This window comes from Chiloscyllium punctatum, chromosome 18 (assembly GCF_047496795.1).
Source record: "Chiloscyllium punctatum isolate Juve2018m chromosome 18, sChiPun1.3, whole genome shotgun sequence".
Taxonomy (NCBI): domain Eukaryota; kingdom Metazoa; phylum Chordata; class Chondrichthyes; order Orectolobiformes; family Hemiscylliidae; genus Chiloscyllium; species Chiloscyllium punctatum.
In genome coordinates this window covers 97,160,562-97,180,390 of record NC_092756.1, presented here as the reverse complement: position 1 = coordinate 97,180,390, position 19,829 = coordinate 97,160,562, and the positions used below count along the sequence as shown (strand labels likewise).

At 44.2% G+C, this 19,829-nt stretch overlaps 1 protein-coding gene across 1 annotated transcript; it reads left to right on the top strand.

Annotated features, from left to right (window-relative positions):
• Positions 1 to 1,044: 1,044 nt before the first annotated feature.
• On the top strand, positions 1,045 to 19,232 carry LOC140489383 (28 kDa heat- and acid-stable phosphoprotein-like). The gene is made up of 6 exons (XM_072588883.1): positions 1,045 to 1,221; positions 9,214 to 9,296; positions 10,160 to 10,216; positions 13,375 to 13,499; positions 15,241 to 15,392; positions 15,891 to 19,232. Exons 1-6 carry the CDS (start codon positions 1,209 to 1,211, stop codon positions 15,908 to 15,910), a joined length of 450 nt encoding a protein of 149 aa, XP_072444984.1. The 5' UTR covers positions 1,045 to 1,208; the 3' UTR covers positions 15,911 to 19,232.
• The last annotated feature ends 597 nt before the right edge of the window (positions 19,233 to 19,829 follow it).

Here is a 19,829-nt window from a genome sequence, read left to right as displayed (position 1 = left end):
GGTTTTAGACTACTTACAGTGTGGAAACAGGCCCTTCAGGCCAACAAGTCAACACCGACCCTCCGAAGGGCAACCCACCCAGACCGATTCCCCTACATTTACTCCTTCACCTAACACTACGGGCAATTTAGCATGGCCAATTCACCTAACCTGCACATCCTTGGACTATGGGAGGAAACCGGAGCACCCGCAGACATGGGGAGAATGTGCAAACTCCACACAGACAGTTGCCCGAGGCGGGAATTGAACCCGGGTCCCTGGCGCTGTGAGGCAGCAGTGCTAACCTTGCTGCCCTAGGTTTGTTCAATATATCATTCCAGTTGCATGACACTCCGATGTTTTGCTATAAATTCTGTGTCTTATGATCCTGCCCCACTATCTGCCAGATGAAGGAGCGCCGCTCTGAAAGCTAATACTTCCAAATAAACCTGGTGTTGTGTGACTTTTAACTTGATGATAGAGTAGGATGTTGGCACAACATTGAGGGCTGAAGGGCCTGTACCGTGCTGGACCGTTCTATGTTCTAGAGGAATTAAGGGCTACGGGGAGAGCACTGGTAAGTGGAGCTGAAATGCGCATCAGCCATGATTGAATGGCGGAGTGGACTCGATGGGCCGAATGGCCTTACTTCCACTCCTATGTCTTATGGTCTTATGTTAACAACTGGCCAAAGTTCCCAGCTCAGGGCACCTTCCTTGTCCATTAGATGAAGTTAAGGGAGGGTTTGACCCTACAGTTGTCACCAAAATTTAGCCAAGTATTGGGTTTGACCCCCTCCAAAGGTCAAACTCAGCCTCCCCCCCCCCCCATTTAGTCAAGCCCAGCACAACATTCCCGCCCAATGATATTTATCAATGGGACGTGAGTGCACGTGACCCGGGTTCCTCACCGTCGATTGGCTGAACAGCCCGCTAATCGCGTGAGGGCGCATTGAAGTGGGCAGAGCCGCGCCGCGGGAGAGCCCGTCCCTCTAATTGGCCGATCCGCGGGATGAGGTCACTCGACGGCTGATTGGTGGAACGGTCTGTCAGTTTCACAGCATTTCCGGTTACGGAGGAGGCCTCAGCTTCCGGTCGGATTGTCCGGGGCGAGCGCCGCTGCCGGAGACACACACCGAGAGAGGGAGAAAGAGGGGAGCGCCACAGGAGGAGCCAACACCGACAGCGCCCGGGCCTTCGCCTCATCCGATCCCAGCCCCAGCCGTCGCGATGCCGCGGGGAGGTGAGAGAGAACCCCCTCGGGGCCGGTGCAGAGCTGGCGGCTCCGGATAAGCCGCGGGCAGGGGCAGGCCTGAGGCCTAGGGGAAGCCCATGGTAACGGGCCCCCTCCCCATGGCAACGACCCCTCCCCCACCCCTCAACTGACCCCCCCCCCATGGCAATGACTCCACCCCCCCCCCCCCCATGGCAATGACTCCACCCCCCCACTGACCCCTCTCCATGGCAACAATTCCCCCCCCCCCCAACTGACCCCTCCCCATGGCAACGAGTCCACCCCCATCCCCCACTGACCCCTCTCTGTGGCAATGACTCCACCCCCCCCCACTGACCCTTCTCCATGGCAATGACTCCACCCCCACCCCCCAACTGACCCCTCCCCATGGCAACGAGTTTCTCCCCCCCCCCCAACTGACCCGTCCCCATGGCAACAATTCCCCCCCCCCCCCAAACTGACACCTCCCCATGGCAACGACCCCTCCCCCACCCCTCAACTGACCCCTCTCCATGGCAATGACTCCACCCCCACCCCCCACATGACCCCCCCCCCCAACTGACCCCTCCCCATGGCAACAACCCCTCCCCCACCCCTCAACTGACCCCTCTCCATGGCAATGACTCTGCCCCCACCCCCCAACTGATCCCTCTTCATGGCAATGACTCCTGCACCCCCCCATCCATGACAACTGCACCCCCCACACACAAGCTCTCCATGGCAATGACTTCCCTCTCCCTAATTGCCTCCTACCCCCTGTCCCCTCCTACGATCCACCTTCTCCTCTCACCCCCACCCCCAGTGGCAGTGACTCTCCCACTCATTGCATAATAGTGACTGCTGTCCCCATGGGGACTTGATCCTGATCCCCTCCGATATCACCATCTCTGGCAATGGGCTGATACTCATGGCAATGGAATCTCTAAACATGCACATGTTTTTCTCCCCTGCCCCTGCCATGACCCTATAGTTTGAAGTCTGCCAAGCTACAGCCTCTGTCACTGTGAAATCCTGGGATGGGGAATGAAGCTGCACTTGAAGCTTCAGGAGGGGGGTAGGGGTAAGGTCTAACTGTCCACTGTGATTTGGGGCTGGTGGGCACCTAGGGGCAAGCCCCATGGCCACTTGGGTGACATGCACAGGACTTTTCTGATAATTTGGAGAACTAGTGCTGTGGGTTTTGTTGTCCAAGGTGACATGAGAGCTGTGGAGTGGGCAATGTGATTGGGGTTAAGTCAATGCTGTGAACTCTGGTAGCAGTTTGGAGCTCGGTGGAACTGGTGGCAGTTGGGAGGAGGCAGAGTTGTCATGAATTTTTTAAAAAACTCAGCTATAATTGAAATTCTATAAGTGAGTATTTAAGATTAAATTCCAGGAAGGAGGAGGAACCGCTGAGTTTTGGAGTACCTATTTATGGCCATTTTTTCATTTACCGTCAATCTCTGCACTGACTCAAGTGTAAATCACATGTGGCTGCTTCTACTACCGTCCTGGCTGACATGTTACATATGCCTTTGTTAACACAAACAAGTTTTATGGTGTCTGCCTCATTTCTTACTATTCCCTCCACCTCACAAAACACATATATATTTTAAGGAAATTATCTGTCATAGTTAATGAGTGTAATTTCTCCCAGTTGTTGGTTTTCGTGTCCTTTGAATTGGTATAGTTAGGTGACCTTAACATTCTGATGCTTTCTCTCAAATTTAAAATGAAGTACTTAAGTCTGTGGTATGTATGAATCAGCAGTTGGAAGGGTTGTAGTAAAATGGAATCGCATCATGAGTAACTACTGTGTCCTCATGTCTATGATCTATTTACTCGTCTCAGTTTCCACTGGATCAGTTGAGTTTGTTATTGAGTTATCAAGTGAGCAACTCAAAATTGTTAAAATCTGAATTTGGAAAATAAGTTCCAAAGTTAAAGTAGAGTATCCAAGTAAATAGATTTATTATTGATTTTTTTTTTAAACTTAAAAAACCTAAAACTTAAAAAAAAATCTGATTTGAATTCTGAAATGCCTGTGTACTCAATTGAATAAATAATGCTTGACACATTGAAAATTCTTCCTTTTATTGTTGTACTAGAGGCTTTATGTTTAACATCAGTTGACTCTAGGGAAAAATTCAACGTTTGCTTGAAATTCATCTGCTATAATCCAATTGTGTGACTTCATAAACTTTGAGACCTAGGACTGTTTCAATTGGTACCTGATCAAAGCTAGAATTTGTGCCCTGTCAAAACATGCAAACCTGTGCTCCATGTAAACAGTTTTCATGCCAAAGTATTGTCTCCTATTGAGCTAATTTACCTGTGACTTCAACATTGCTGAAGGTTGCATTGATTGCTGTGAGGATCTTGTAGGATGCCAACAAGAAAGTTTGTTACTTGCTGAGAGAGACAGGAAAGTTCAGTGTTCTAGAAAACTTGGGATATTTCCTCCTTTTCAGTTTTATGTTATCTGTGCTAACAATAATCAACCTCATTTTTAGACAGTGCAAGCTTTACCCAAGCAGGGTCTGGCCCAGCACACACACAAACTCAGCCGTGCCCACTACAGCCCTCCTTATTTCTGTTGAGCCGGTGTCACCTTGCCTTGCTTTGAATCTCTGTCACCTCTGAGCTAGGAGCTAATGGGTTCGGGGGTTGCAGATCACGATGTATACTGATACTACTTTTTAGTGCAGCTTTCCCCTAGCACCATCAAAGTGCAGTTCTTCAGACTGGATGTTAGCTTTAGGCCTGCTTATTCCTTTCAGGTAATCATTGAAGGACCCAATGACATTGGCAGAAAACTAGGGGCAAATTCCTGGTGTCGTAGTCAGTGTTTCTCTAACCAACACTGAGAAAATTTTGAAAATCACACAACACCAGGTTATCGTCCAACAGGTTTAATTGGAAGCACGCTAGCTTTCGGAGCGACGCTCCTTCATCAGGACTATAACCTGGTGTTGTGTGATTTTTAACTTTGTACACCCCAGTCCAACACCAGCATCTCCGAATCATGAGAAAACTTTGATAAGCCACTTATTGATATCACTTATTTGTGGAATTTTGCTGTTTTTCGCTGGTTCAGAAGCTATTAAGAATTTCTTTCTCTCTCATGTCGAAGTACGAGTAGGAGAAAGATGATCCAGAAAGCTTGTTGACTAAGAGCAGGAGACCTGTAATTAAGAATGGAACAAGTACTTCGCAATGGTACATATGACAACTGTTCTTCCATTTGTCTTCGAGTTTTACAGTCTGATCCACATGTAGAGTGGTACCCCCTTATTCCCAACATCTCAGTCATTCAGATTTCAATAAAATAGGGAGTTCTGTGAAAGGGAAGTAATAAATCAAAACTGGACTTCTGAGTGGCCCACCTTTGTTTAAATTTTGTCTAAGTGTAATATAACAACTTAACTGCAGCATTTTAAAGGTAAATACGAAATACAGATACACAAACTTCAAAACTACAGTGCCACATCTGATTTCTTCTCTGCTGGGGATTGATTATTTTTTGATTCAGCTCAAAGTTTATCAGTTTTGTTTTCCTCCCATCAGTGCTACCTTTTGAGTCAGTGATCTTATTAAATGCTGGAACAAATTCAAAGGCTGAATGGCTTGCAGCTTCTGATTTATGTATTCAATGTTGAGTATTTGCTGATCTGGCATGCCTTCCTTAGCATTCTCTGGCTCAGATTCTGAGAAGGCACTATACTAGTCCTGCATAGATATCTTTCCATGCCCAGTTCTTGGCTTTATCTTTCAACAGGCCGCTCTTGAGGTAGATTTCCTAAACTATTCTGTGGTTAACCAGTTTTGCTGTTCTCATTCTTTTCCAGTCCTAGAAGATATTAGATTGTCCCTTTAGATGTGACTCTTAAGATTCTGAGACAGAGCCATGTTCGAGCCAAAATATGAACCCTATTTCTCTCTCCACAGATACTGCTGAGTTTTTCTAACTGCTTTGTGTTTTGATGTCCCAATCTTCTTCCTCAAATTACTAAGAAAATTCACTTGCCTGCATGAGCACATTGATTCTTTTGTTGCATCTAGAAATTTAGCTTTCTTTCTAACACTGAAATAGGTGGTTAATAACTAGTTATTAACTAAGAACTCAATTAAATTGAGGAACAAACATTGGCTTCACAGGTGATTAAAGTAAGATCCTCCACATCTCACTTCACATTTGTGGGAAATGCAATAAATTAAGCGCATTCAAATTAGCAAGACTAAATTTTCACAGTCAAAAATATTTTGGTAGTCATGATTATGGGGCTTGAGTGATGTTCTAAGGAATCAGTTAGGTGGTTTATAACCAAATGGATATAACCATAGAAAGTGGTAGCCCAAAATGTACAGAAGGGTTGTTGCATTTATTGAAGAACAGAATTGAGTTATTACAAAAATGACTGGTAGTTATTAAATCCTTATGAAACACTGAAGTTTTGTTGAATTGGAGTTTGTTTTGCACTTTTTTTTGCTGTCAAGGGGTGATTTTTAAGTTCCATGTTGCTTTGTGTCAGTAAGCTGAGATCACCAGATAAATATGGCTGCACTTGCCAAAGTTTGCATAGCAAATATTCTGATTTCCTCCTCTGTAAAATATAATGCATCGACTGCTATTCCTGTTGAGGTGGTAGGCATGAAGCAAAAAAGGATTCACAATATTTAATTATGACTTTATGCCGCATCCATGAGTTTGGGTTGAATATAAACTGGGAGGAGAAAGTGAGGACTGCAGATGCTGGAGATCAGAGCTGAAAATGTGTTGCTGGAAAAGCGCAGCAGGTCAGGCAGCATCCAAGGAGCAGGAGAATCGACGTTTCGGGCATCAGCTTTGACAACACCTTTTTGTTTCTGGTTGGAGCCTTTGGCATTATACATTCCAGAGACAGATTGGCTGGAACAGAAGGAGGTAGTACCTGACCAGCCTGGCTGGGAGTGTGTGTATTTGTGCAGTTTTCCATGCTGTATGCTAACCTGTCACCTTTTTTGTCACTTCTAAAGTGGCAGGATAACTATCCAAAACTTGCCACCAAGGTAGGCTTTCAAAGATAGTGGTCAGAGAGGCCACAGGGGAGGAGTTTAGAACGAGGCCATTGCATTTGACAGCGTGGTTGTCAACCCTAGAGTTTGAATTGGTGGGAATACAGGGAAAGAAATAGTTTGGAGAATGTCGTAGGTGGAGAGGATATTATAGAGGAACCGCTTAATCACAACAGGAGGATTAAACACTTGTGCTGGGAAGGCAGGAGCTAATTTGGTTCAGCAACAGGTGAAAGTGCATTCTTTAATATCGACATTGGCACTGGAGGGAGTGCAGAGGAGGTTCACTAGATTGATCCCCAAGTAGAGGGAGTTCTCTTATGAGAAGAGATTAAGTAGTGGTATGAGATTCTTTGGAATTTAGAAAAACGGAGGGAAGCTATTATAGAAGCCTAAAATTGTGAAGGGAATAGATAAGATAGAAGCAGGGAGGTTGTTTCCACTGATGGGTGAAGCAAGAATGAGGGGGCATAGTCTCAAAATAAGGGGGGGGGGGGGGGGAGGCGCAGAGGAGCAAGTTTAAGACTGAGTTGAGGAGGAAATTCTTCACCCAAAGGGTTATGAATCTGTGGAGTTCCCTGCTCAGTGAAACAGTTGAGGCTACCTTGTTGAATGTTCGTAAGGCAAAGATTTTTGAACAGTAATGGAATTGAGCGTTATGGTGAATGGCTGGGTAAGTGGAGCTGAATCCACGAAAAGATCAGCCATGATCTTATTGACTGGCGAGCAGGCTCGATGGGCCAGATGGCCTCCTCCTGCTCCTAGTTCTTTCACTCCTACGTTAAATGCTTCATTTGAATTAGTGATTGAGACTGAGTCCACTTATAGGATGGGATTCAAAGTTTGGTAGAAGATTTGTAGCTCAGGTGCTCGTTGTTGTGGTTCTGTTCGCCGAGCTGGGAATTTGTCTTGCAAACGTTTCCTCCCCTGTCTAGGTGACATCCTCAGTGCTTGGGAGCCTCCTGTGAAGCGCTTCTGTGCTGTTTCTATCAACAAACACATCGACCTGGACCCAATATACCGGCCACTACAGCGGACAGCTGGAACTGACAACTGGAAGCGGCAGAGACAAGCCACTATAAATGCCGGAGGAAACCGCACAGAAGCGCTTCACAGGAGGCTCCCAAGCACTGAGGATGTCACCTAGACAGGGGACAAAACGTTTGCAAGACAAATTCCCAGCTCGGCGAACAGAACCACAACAGGATGGGATTTCTACTAATATTAGGAAAAAACACCCTTACTTGCAGTTCTGAATCAAAATCATTACTGTAAGATTGCAAGAAAAGACTTTTGACATAACCATGCTGACATCACTAATACAGCGATTGCTGTTTCTGGAATTCAGCTCCAAGCGATGGACTTATGGAACCAGTCTTTAAAGATTGTCATCCTGTAACCTCCATGGTGAGCCAAATGATAATTTCACAAAATGGAGATTAACCATAGAATCGCTACAGTGTGGAAACAGGCCGGTTGGCTCAACAAGTCCACACTCTCTCGCTGAAGAGTATTCCACCTAGACCCATTCCCCTGCCCTACATTTCCGATAACTAATGGACCTAAGTTGTTGGTTTTCTTCTTTCTGTTCATATAAGGGTTGTTAGAGAATGCAGGCTGTATCAAGGCTTCCAACCTGGCAGTATTTGTTACTGAATCCCTATATCAGTGATACAGCCTTTATATACTTCATGTAGAGTGGTTGTGATAAAATGCTGAGTTTTTTTTTCTTCGTAATTTAGAGTTTTCTCTTTCAAATTTGTTGCAAATATCCCAATTGGAGAGTGTTTCTGTCAACATTTCTTTGGGATAAAATTGCCCTTGAACTGTTTGCATATTGATTTCTGACACTTCCCCAGTTGTTGTTTTAAATTTATGCAGTGGATTATATATCTGGGAAATCATAGGAAGAAACAACAACTTGCATGCACATCACACCCATTTATATACCACCTTTCAGACTGTAGGATTTGCAGCTGGATAAATGCCTTTTGAAATGACTACAGCATAGGAATTCCAGCCATAGTAGGGCTCCGCAAGTCTTTAACGTGTTCCAGGTCTTGATTGAGGTATACATGTTGACCAGGACTCTAGGCAAACCCCTGTGCTTCTCTTACAGTGGCAACGGCATCTTTTGCATCTACCTGAGAGAAATGAGGCCTCTACACAGTGACTCTTCTGAAAGACAGTGCTGTATTTCCTCAATTCTGGCACTGGAAGTCTTCATCTGAATTTTATGCTCATTGTTCCAGAGTGAGAACATTATTTTTGACTTGCAGGTTATTATACTACAGCAGTTGTGAACATAATAATTGAGAAGATCTGATTAGCAGGTTATCTCCACTTTAAGCTGACACTAAACAGTGATATAAATTGAGGCAGGAAGATGCACTGAAGTTTCTGTAGCTTGTTTGAGCCTGGATGGAGGCCAAAGCTGGCTAGCTCCTTCGATTTGCTTTAAATGTTTACAAGGGAGAAGATTATTCCCACCCCCTGATTTTAGATGTGAAACATTTTGGATACTGCCCTGCACATTCCTGTAAGGGGGTACTTGCACCGGTCCCTAGAACAAAATGATTAAATATAATATGATTTCAGCAAGTCAATACTTAAAAGACAAAGACTTTTCTGTACTTTGACATAACCCCAGGACATCAAGTACTTTCCAGTTATTGTTGAGGTATAGTTGTAATTTAGGGAGAAAATAAACATGTAATTGTCATTTAAAAAAAAATAAACTTGCAATTATGGCAAGAAGCTTTATCCAGGGTTCAATTCGTGGTCAAACTGGAAAAGCTATTTTATTTAACAACATGACTGAATATTGTGCAATTCTTGTACATTCTGAAATTGCTGTTTTAAAACCCAAGCTCTGAATTTGCACAGATTTCAAACCTTGACTGCACACTGTCCTATCTGCTTGTTCGCAGCTTCTAATGGGAACATGCTTTACTTCCTGTCCTGCAGGTAAACGAGGACACAAAGGGAGGGCGAAGCAGTTCACAAACCCAGATGAGATTGATGCGCAGATGAAAGCTGAGAAAGAAAAGGCAAGTATCTGGCACTCCATAACTGAACCGGTAATCTGCAGAACACTGCTGTCCACTGGGTGCTTCGAATGTTGGAAACTCTGAAAAATTGCAGCTCTAGCAACTTGCATTTTATAAAGCCTTTTAATATAGTAGATCATCTCAAGACTTCTGACAACTTCTCACCCAGTAATTTGAGGCCAAGCCTAGTGAAACATTAGGTCAGTGACTGACACAATGGGGAAGGTTTTAAGGAAAAGAAGGCATGAATAACAGAGCTTTTCCTGTTTAAAAAGTCTTCAGTTAGTGACTTGTGACTCAAGGGCCCTTTTGCGTTCCTTTGCATTCATGAGCATTCCTTTGTTGAGACTCATTTTGAGTTCAAATTTTGCCTTTGGGAGCAAAGAGGTAGTGCCCTGTGTTATGGAGATATTGGTCTTTTGCTTCTAGAATGTAAACTCCCCTGTATGGGAATGTTGTGCAGTAGGTTGAATTTTCTACAACATCCATCTGTTCAATTAGCAAACTACTAGAAGGAGACAAGATGGTTTATTCTGCATCAGAGCTCTATATGACCCAAGTATTTTAGGCAAAGCACAGTCTTCTGTTCATCAGCTTGAATTAAAGCCAAACAATTTTGCAATGTGTTAATGTGGGCATTGCAAAGCTAGTCATAAGCAGCAACTAAACGCAAAAGAGAATGTAAAATTGATACACAAGGTGGTGTGTTGATTGTAGGGTAGTGTACAACTGATGTTTACAGAACTTGAAGCAAGTAAAGAACTTAATTTTCTCATGCCCTTTACCTCCTTCCTCCCAGTTCTGGATGATAGATTTAACCAAGGAATTCTATCTGTTCCCCTCCCATGTTTTTTAACCAATAGGCAAGAGACCAGCCTGAAAATGAAAGTGATTCTGACAGCAGTGAAGATGATTTGGAGGTGAGTGCCCTTGATTCTGAAAGAGACCATTATTGTTCTTTTTGCTGTATGTAGCCACGTTCTTATTACCCTGACAGATGCTAGCCATTTACTCTTGGCAGCATCACCTCTGGTGAGCTGTTAGCACTGTTATGTAATCCCTTTCTTGCTTCAGAACTGTTTAGTTATGTTTTCTACAGTCAGTTTCTCTACAGCCATTTCCCCCACCCTGTAACTCCAGGACACTTTAGTAGTGCAGGGTTTCCAGCATCCTCCAGTAGGCCACTGAGTCAGCTCTGTTCTTTGTCTCTGAGCCTGAGTGGTTGCTCTTTCTAGATTACCTTCTTGTGCATAACTCCTCAGATTGGCCCTTTCCTCAAAGGGCAGTTCCTAGCAGTGGTTATGAGTGCAGGAACTTTCGCCTGCATTATTGCACTGTGCCTCTTGTCCCACTTGTTACTGTACATTGAAACATCCTCTAATGTAAAGTTGGTGGCTGACTGACCAAATGGAGTATGTGTGTTCAGGGATGGGTCTCTGTAGAAACGCACAATGCGATCTGGCATTAATGGCTGGGCAAACCAATTCTCCAGCTAGAAGGTTGGTTAGACCCTACATGGCAACGCTTCCCTCCCCAGTGATGAAGGATTTCCTCACTCAGTTTCTAGGGTGTTGCATGGGGCCCTGATTCTCCTGTTCCTACTTAAAGCATGTGCCGTTTAATTTTTATGGGGCTCTATTGTTTATTTGGCAATACGTGGAAACGGGAGTAGGGTTTTCCAACCCTTTAAGCATGTTCCACCGTTCAGTGCAATCACGGCTGATCTTTGGCCCAACTCCTATCTTTGGCCCATATCGCGTTTTAACCTTGCTTAACAAAAAATAAGCAGATTTAAAATTAACACCCACAGCTGTTTGTTCCAAACCTCTGCCAATCTTTGTATATAGAAGTGCTCCATAACAGCTATCCTGAACAGTCTGGCCCTAATTCTTACATGATGCCTTGAGTTCTAGAATTCCAACCAGTGGAAATAATTTCTTTACTTATCCTGTCTTTTCTTGTAAATATCTCGAAGACTTTGATCAAATGACCCCTGAACCTTCTACATTCTGCTGAAAACGTGCATGGTTTATACAGTCTGTCCTCCGACTTAACCCCGGAAGACCAGGTGCCAATCTTGTAAACCTACACTCTAATTCATCCAAGGCCAGTATACCCTTCTAAGATGTAATGCCCAGTCTGCTCTCAGTAGTATAAGTGAGATGTAATCAGAACTTTAGATCTCTGCAGCATAACTTCTGCATCCTTGTACTACACCTCCTGCTTCCTTGTGTAATTTCCTTGCCCCAGGAAGCATTAAAGAGGAAAAGGTGTAGTGACCATAGAACATTCCAGCACAGTACAGGTCCTTCGGCCTGCAACATTGCCTCGACCTGTGAAACCAATCTGAAGGCCCTTTAACCTACACTATTCCATTTTCATCCATATGCCTATCCAATGATCATTTAAATGCCCTTAAAGTTGGCAAGTCTAATACTGTTTCAGGCAGCGCATTCCACGTCCCTAGTACTGAGTAACTACCTCTGACATTTGTCCTATATCTATCACCCCTCAATTTATAGCTATGCCCCCTCATGCTAGCCATCACCATCAGAGGGAAAAGGCTCTCACTGTCCCCCCTATCTAACCCTCTTAATTGAGACATAAAATAATCAGTCACCTCTCAACCACCTTCTCGCCAATGAAAACAGCCTCCACTCCCTCAGCTTTCCTTGTAAGACCATCCTTCCATATCAGGCAACACCATGGTAAGTCTCCTCTGAACCCTTTCGAAAGCTTCCACATCCTTCATATAATGCGGTGACCAGAACTGTATGCACTATTCCAACTATGCGGCCGCACCGGAGTTTTGTAAAGCTGCAGCATGACCTCATGGTTCCAAAACTCAATCCCTGTACTAATGAAAGCTAACACACCATATGCCGCCTTAACAACCTTATCAACCTGGGTGGCAACTTTCAGGGATTTGTGTATAAGGACACCATGATCTCTTTGCTCATCTACACCACCAAGAATCTTACCATTAGCCAAGTACTCTGCATTCCTATAACTCCTTCCAAAGTGAATCCCTCACACTTCTCCACATTAAACTCATCTGTCACCCCTCAGCCCAACTCTACAAATTATTTATGTCCCTCTGTATAACCTACAGCATCCATTGTCACTATCCACAACTCTACTGCAAATTTACTAACCCAAGCTTCTACGCCCTCATCCAGATCATTTATAAAAATAACAGTGGACCCAAAACAGATCCTTATGACATGCCACTAGTAACTGAACTCCAGGATGAACATTACCTATCAACCACCACCCTCTATCTTCTTTCAGCTGGCCAATTTCTGATTCAAACTGCTCAATTACCCTCAATCCCATGCCACCATATTTTGTACAAAAGCCTACAGTGGGAAAACTAGAATGGCTTCACAAACTAAAATCAATGAAGGCCAGGTGGCCAGTGCAGTAAATCTGCAAGAAGCCATTGATGGAGAGATGATGTACACTCTGCCTACCTGTGATCTCCATCTGGGAAGGTTCAAGTCCTGTACTGTTCTGTTTTGGTATTGCTGGTACAGCAAGTGATCACTATGTAAAAGTGTTTGAACTCTACATATTTCCTCAACCTATCAGCTGATCTTACAATTCCCTTTTACCCTCGCGTTTCTCTCGTTTCACACTAAAGGTGTGACTACTCCATCTGGTAGTGAGTTGCATGTCCTACCCAATTAGCATCTAAACTTTGTCTTGTTGGTGTGGTATTAGTATTGAGCTGAAACTCTGCAGGCTTGCCTGAGTGTCCTAGTACTGGGTTTGCGATCATTTCTTTGTCATAGGTTAATAACCGGCATCCTGATTTTGCCTACTATGTAATGTTTGAAAGACCACTGCAGACATCAGGGAAGCAGAAGAGCTCAAATAGCCACTTGTTACTCACCACTCTGTCATTTACAGTTAATCAGCATCCAAACAAAAGGATAGATAAGCACTTTGGGTGCAGGCAGTGTTTTATCGTTACATGTACTGTGGATGTTTCTTGTCAGTTTTTTGTTTGTTTGAGATGGGCTTGATGAAGGGATCATTCTCGGTGGGAGTGAATCATTGTCTTCTCTTGTTGCAGCCCAAGAAGAAAGGAGTGGAAGGGTTAATAGAAATTGAGAACCCAAACCGTGTAGTGCAGAAGAACAAGAAAATTACTGCTTTGGATCTCAATCCCCCAAACCGTGAGCTCAGCAGGCGAGAAAGGTAGGGAAAAGATTGGGTTCTCCTTTCATGTTTGGAACATGTAATCTTTAAGTCTCTCATAGCCAGCCTACTCTCCATCAGCAAATGCATCTGTACAATATGTCCATGAAAAACACATGCTGCTGTCATTTGCTCCATCCCTCTCCTTGTCCACTATCTTCAGACTGTAGAATTCCTCCAGCGCACAAGGTAGCCATTCGGCCCATCGAATCTTCCGAACAGCATCCCATCCAGACGCTGTCTGTAACCCCTCATATACCCTGGCAATCCACCTTGTGTACACATCCCTGGACATTATGGATAATTTCAGCATGACCAATTCATCTAACCTGCACGTCTTTGGACTGTGGGAGAAACCAGCACACCCAAAGGAAGCTTCCACAAACCTGGGCAGGGCGTGCGAACTCTACATGGTCGCCCAAGGTTAGAATCGAGCTCAGGTCCCTAGCCCTGTGAGGTAGCACCGCTAGCCACCGCACTGCCTGCAAATAATTTTCAGCCTTTAACATTCTGTTGGCTAGGTTTATCTAGTTTCTGAAAGTGTCGACTGTTTCCCCTCTCCACCTTAGTCTGCCTGCCTTTGCAGCATTTCTTTATACCCACTGGTGGAGACAGTAGCACAATGGTAGTATAACTGTAATCGAGAGCCCAGACCTGGTTCATTTTAAGCTAAGCAGGTGGTGTGTTCGATATTCAGAGTAAATCTGGAATGGGAAAGCGAGGACTGCAGATGCTGGAGATCAGAGCTGAAAATGTGTTGCTGGAAAAGCTCAGCAGGTCAGGCAGCATCCAAGGAGCAGGAGAATCGACGTTTCGGGCATCAGCCCTTCCTGAGGAAGGGCTGATGCCCGAAACGTCGATTCTCCTGTTCCTTGGATGCTGCCTGACCTGCGCTTTTCCAGCAACACATTTTCAATAAATCTGGAATCCCTAACAACTGTTTTTAATTGTGATTTTTACAAACACACCTGGTTCACTAATTTTCATTCAATGGAATGAAATTTACTGCTTTTACCTAGTCTTATCTATAAATGAGTCTTGACTCTTGTGAGATGCTCATTTCATGGGCAGCAAATGCTAGCCTTGCCAGCGACCCCATAAAACAATTAAAATCTTAGCAGCAAATCTCATCTAGAAGCGGTAATGCTTTCCTGTCTTTTACTTTCAGTGAACTTCAGCTTGTCCAAAACAGCCCATGTCCCGCTGCATGTCCACCCTCCCTTGCCCATTGTCAAGTATTTCCTGTCATTGCAACTCAGTCCTCTGCATCTTGAAGCAGAGCTCCCTCTGTGGTCCTTCTTTTCACTCAGGATAGGCCTTTCTCCAAAGAAAAGGTGCAGGAATGCATCCTCTCTACAGCTTGCTATGATGTGATCCCAGTATTTGTTTGATCAGTTCCCAAGCCAGCTGCTTTACAGTCGAGTAATAAAAGTTTAACTGAGCTCTCAGGTTAAAACTATTCAAGATATTAGAGCATCGCATATATTCGAGTTTGATCTACATAGTTTTAACAGAGCTCAAGGGCAGACAGGAAAGTGGAGTTGAGGCTATAATCAGAGCAGCTGTGATTTTCATCAAATGCTAGAACATGGTTGAGGTACCGAATGGCCACTGCTTCTCAGTTTTGCATTGTTCTTCAGCAGAGAGCAGTGGAGGATGGATCATTGAATATGTTACTCACTAATATAAATTTTTATTTCACTACTTGTGTCCTTTTCTCAACCTCCTGAACGCACCTCAGGGAAGAGATAGAGAAACAGCAGGCCCGGGAGAGGTATATGAAACTCCACTTGGAGGGGAAGACCGAACAGGCACGTGCTGACCTGGCACGGCTCGCCATCATCCGGAAACAGCGAGAAGACGCAGCCAAGAAGCGGGAGAGTGAGAAGAAAGGTCAGTGACGAGTTAGGTTTTTAACGAGCGCTTGTTAAGAGTGCCAGACTGGAGTTTGATCTGGGTTGCTGGGGCTGGAAATTGGCCAGGTTACAGGGCTGGGATGTGCTGCTTATAAGAAATTGTGGGGTGAGAGAGAGGGCGGGCAGACAGGTCATTTGGAGATGGTGGCTGTTTAATCACTGTAAACAAAAGACTGTTGGAAACACGTCCTTGTGTATTGTTTCCATTGGGGCCTCGAGATCTCCTTTGGATAATCCGATATTCGGATAATCGAGTTTCCTCTGTACACCCCGCAAAGGCAGTGCATGTAGATCACAAATCTGTGATTGATGTCTCGATAGAATTTTCTGGGGGTCAGAGTGAAGAGAGCAAATTTAAAAATGGCATAAAATGAAGATATTCAGTTTGTGAAACGATGAGTATAATTGCATGGCATGCACATGGATAACACTTTCTTTTGCTTCCCATTTTTCTTGTCTCCCCAACTTTCTTCAGGGAAGGAAGCGAAGGCCTAGCACCAGATCTGCCCGACAGATTCACCTGGTAACTTGGAAGGGACAGGCTGGGACAGTCAGACTGTCTGCTCCCACACAGCTCATCTCCTCTGCCCATCACAAAACAAAACAAAAAACAAAACAAAAACCCCACAAAAAAAAACTACCCATCACACCACATGCTGCAGCTGGGCCCGGCCAGAGGGAAGCCTGCATTGTTTGAATTGTTGTTCTTCCAATAGCCGTGAATAAACAGGTGTTGTGTTTAAAAAAAAAACCAAATCCAGCCATGTGCTTGTAGAAGCACCGTGGGCATTCTGTCAAATGGAAGACTGAAAGACTTGTTGACGTTTAAAAGGAAGTGCCATGGTTTGTCGGGCACTGAAACTGTTAAGGTTGTAAAAAGTAGAGTGACTTCGGGTGCTTAGGTCCCACCAGCCACAGGTCTGTATCGAGCTGCAAGTTCACTGCCTTCCCATCTCATTGTTGGCTTTCTTACATTTATCAATACTGGCACCAAGCTAGCCTGGGTTATATTTCTGGGGCCAGGTGTAGGTGGGATTTACACCCAAAGAATAACCTCTGCTGTCATTGTCCATCTGTGGCTGATATCTTTGACAAAAGTTGCGTGAATATATCGTTTCATAGAGGGTTGGGAGGGGTTTTAAATGATTGGCTTCGCTGTTTGGACTTCTGAATGTTGTTTGGCATAAATAGGCTACAAAGCTCTTTCAAGGGTGTGGTTTTGTTTTTTTTGGGGGGGGGGGCTGGTTGGGAGGGTGAATTAATGGCACTGTCCATGTGCTGAATTTGCATTCTCTACCTTCATTTTGATCTCCTGTTTTCATTATTTTTCTAACTTGAGTCTGGGTGTTTCATTTTCTCCTTCTCTGTGTGAAATTACTGCCATGCCAATATATTTGCAACCTTCACTGTTTGGTGCTATGAGCCAGGTAAAATAAGGAATCTCTTCTGGTGTGAGATCAGGGACTGTTGTTATGCTGTGTAAATCTGACATTGTTGGAATTGGCAATTAACTTCTTTAGTTTCCCCTTTGGGCAGGTTCTGAATTGTAACTAATTCCTATATCTGCATCCCCTGTTTTGTTTATTTCGTGCTGTTGCTTTTGGGGTTTGGTTGAATGGATAATTGATCTGAAAAGGAGATCACAAGTGCTGGGAAACAAAATCATAAACAGCTTTCTGAACTAAAAGTCCTAGATTCCTTCCTGGGGCTTGGTTGCTAGTGTGAAATGGTGAAATGGTGGAATTGGGTGGTGTTGCAGGTTGTGAGGAGGTGGAAATGTTAGATTTTTGAGCTGCTTGTATGCTGTAGGATCCCACTCCTGTTTGCTCCTCCAGTGGTTGCTGCTGGCAAATCCACCCACAGTGGCGGGTGGACTGGTTACTCCGCACTGCTCCTGTAGGTCAACTTGCCTGTAACATTTGAGGTGGTTGATCTGTAGAAGGAACGTGGGGGTCTCTGAGTGAGAAGCTGCTGTCTGTAAGCCCAGTAAGGTGACTGGAGTTTGGGGCAAGTAGGCTTATCCAGAGGACCGTGGACTCTAGTTGTCAACAGCTGATGTCTGAGTTGCCAAGGACTGGTGTTGAGAAATATTTCTCTTGTTTTGTCTACACATACTGGCATTTTTGTGCCAAAGAGCCTAAGAGCTGTTCAGATGACGTCAGAAGGACAAATACCTACCAAAAAGATGGAGTAGCAGAAAGAGGAAAGGTTGGTATTTTGCCCTTTCTCCTTCAGGCAATGATTCAACCTCTAGATTTGCAACAGTTTTGGGCTTTGGTCTCTGTTAATATTTTAAGGGGGCCCAATCAGCAAAACTCGCAATAGCCTCTGCTTGGTGAAACCAAACTGTAACACAGAGGGTGACACTATCACTCATTGTTTAACAAGAAGAATTCTCTCCTGTTTGATGGAATGTTGTTTATTTTGACATGAATGGTTCTGGATCTATGATTTTGATCAGTCTTTCTGTGAAGCCATGCATTTAAGAAGCAAAGCAGCCCGTGTGAAATTCGCTATATCTCAGACAATCTCTCATAACCCCATTTCCCTGGTTTGATTGGGCCATTGTCTTGCTAAAGCACTGATGGTGCCAATCCAGGTCTCTGCAGTACATCAGACAAGATCACTTTGTGATACAGCAGTGCTCACAACACAATTTAGGGCCCATAGTTCACTATACCATTTCCTCTCTACCTGTAGTACTTTAGTCAGTGCCTGCTGAATCACGTGCCTTCTAGACATTTATGCTACAGCCAACTTATCACCTCCACCTTTGGGCTCACAAGCAAGGGATTTGCAATGAAAAGATATTACTCAGCACTACCATTTCACAACATGAAATCCCTCTGATGTGTTCTCCGTTCTGTACAGTTGCTTTAATCCATGGCTTCCTAGACTTGCAGTTACATTCTCCATTATCTGCACACGGTATGTGTTATCTGTAATGTTTTGCTTGTGGATTTATAACAGTACTCCTAAGGCAAGATTTAAATTTGAAACAGCCCTTGCCTAAAACTCAAGTGCCAATCCATCACAGTACAACCATCCTCCTGTCGACTTTATTCAGGTGTGGTCAAATTCTCCTGATGTCTGACCTACCATTTTGCCCACTGTGTTCCTCCAGATTTCTAACAAATGCATTGTCAAATTGCAAAAATGCACATTACAATATGATGACTGATGGCAGCATTATAGTACAGCAGATGGTTTCTCAAGCACACAATTTAGTCTTGATTAAAATATTCCCATTGGCTCAAGAATGATCAAAGCCATTCTGCTAGACTAATGTTTGTGATTTCAGCTGACTACAGCTGGTGATCTGAAACATTGGTGTAACCAGCTGCAGAGTGTCTCGATCCTACCTGCTTACATCCCACAAAACATTGTGCTGCTTTCTGCCAGACTAAATCAGATGGAAAAACTCTGATCTGTAAACAGGATGGAACCTAGCTTGAGCTCCTCTGTTTGGGCCGTAACAGGAGATGGGTTTTCTGTCTGGGTTTTAGTCAAACTGACATCCCCTTTTTCACTTCTTTTACAAGTGGTTGTTTTGTTAACCAGCTCCATTCTGCAGTTGGGCACCCACTCTTTCGTGCTGTAGTTTGTTTCATGGGAGCTGTCGCCTGTCTGGAGTATTCTCCACAGAAGCTTGGAGATGGAGTTAATGAACTGTCAAGGGCTTTAGCCTATACTGTGGGCTTCTGTTCAAAAGCATCCAGGCTGAAACCCCTCTGCAATCTAGTGTTGTGACATAATCACAGGGTTAAAGAATGCTTTTTTTAATTTAAATTGAAATTAAACCTCTGAAAGAAACTGACTTCAGCTTGTCTGTTTTTTTTTAAAATTAAAATAAGACACATCTTATTCATACATCTCATTCATACATCTGTCCTTGACACATCAAGACAGGCCTATTCTGATTCCTGATTGGCTGGCCTTTCCTTTCCACTCTCTGTAAAACTTTCATCCATGTGGCACAGTGGTTAGCACTGCTGCCTCACCGTGCCAGACACCCGGGTTTAATGCCTGCCTCAGGCGACTCTGTGTGGAGTTTGCACATTCTACCGTGTCTGTGCGGGTTTCTTCCGGGTGCTCCGGTTTCCTCCCACAGTCCAAAAAATGTGCAGTTTAGATGAATTGGCCATGCTAAATTGCCCGTAGTGTTAGGTGAAGAGGTAAATGTAGGGGAATGGGTCTGGGTGGTTTGCGCTTCGGTGGGTGGTTGTGGACTTGTTGGGCCGAAGGGTCTATTACCACATTGTAATTAATCTAATCTAACAATTTTTCCTAATTCACTTTCTGTCCCACACACCTTGTGCATTTGATGGCTAGTGGGCTCTGGCCAGGCAATACTTGACTACGCTTATGTTCTTTACATTTATGTTCACATCCTTCCATGTCTTGGGTCTTTCCC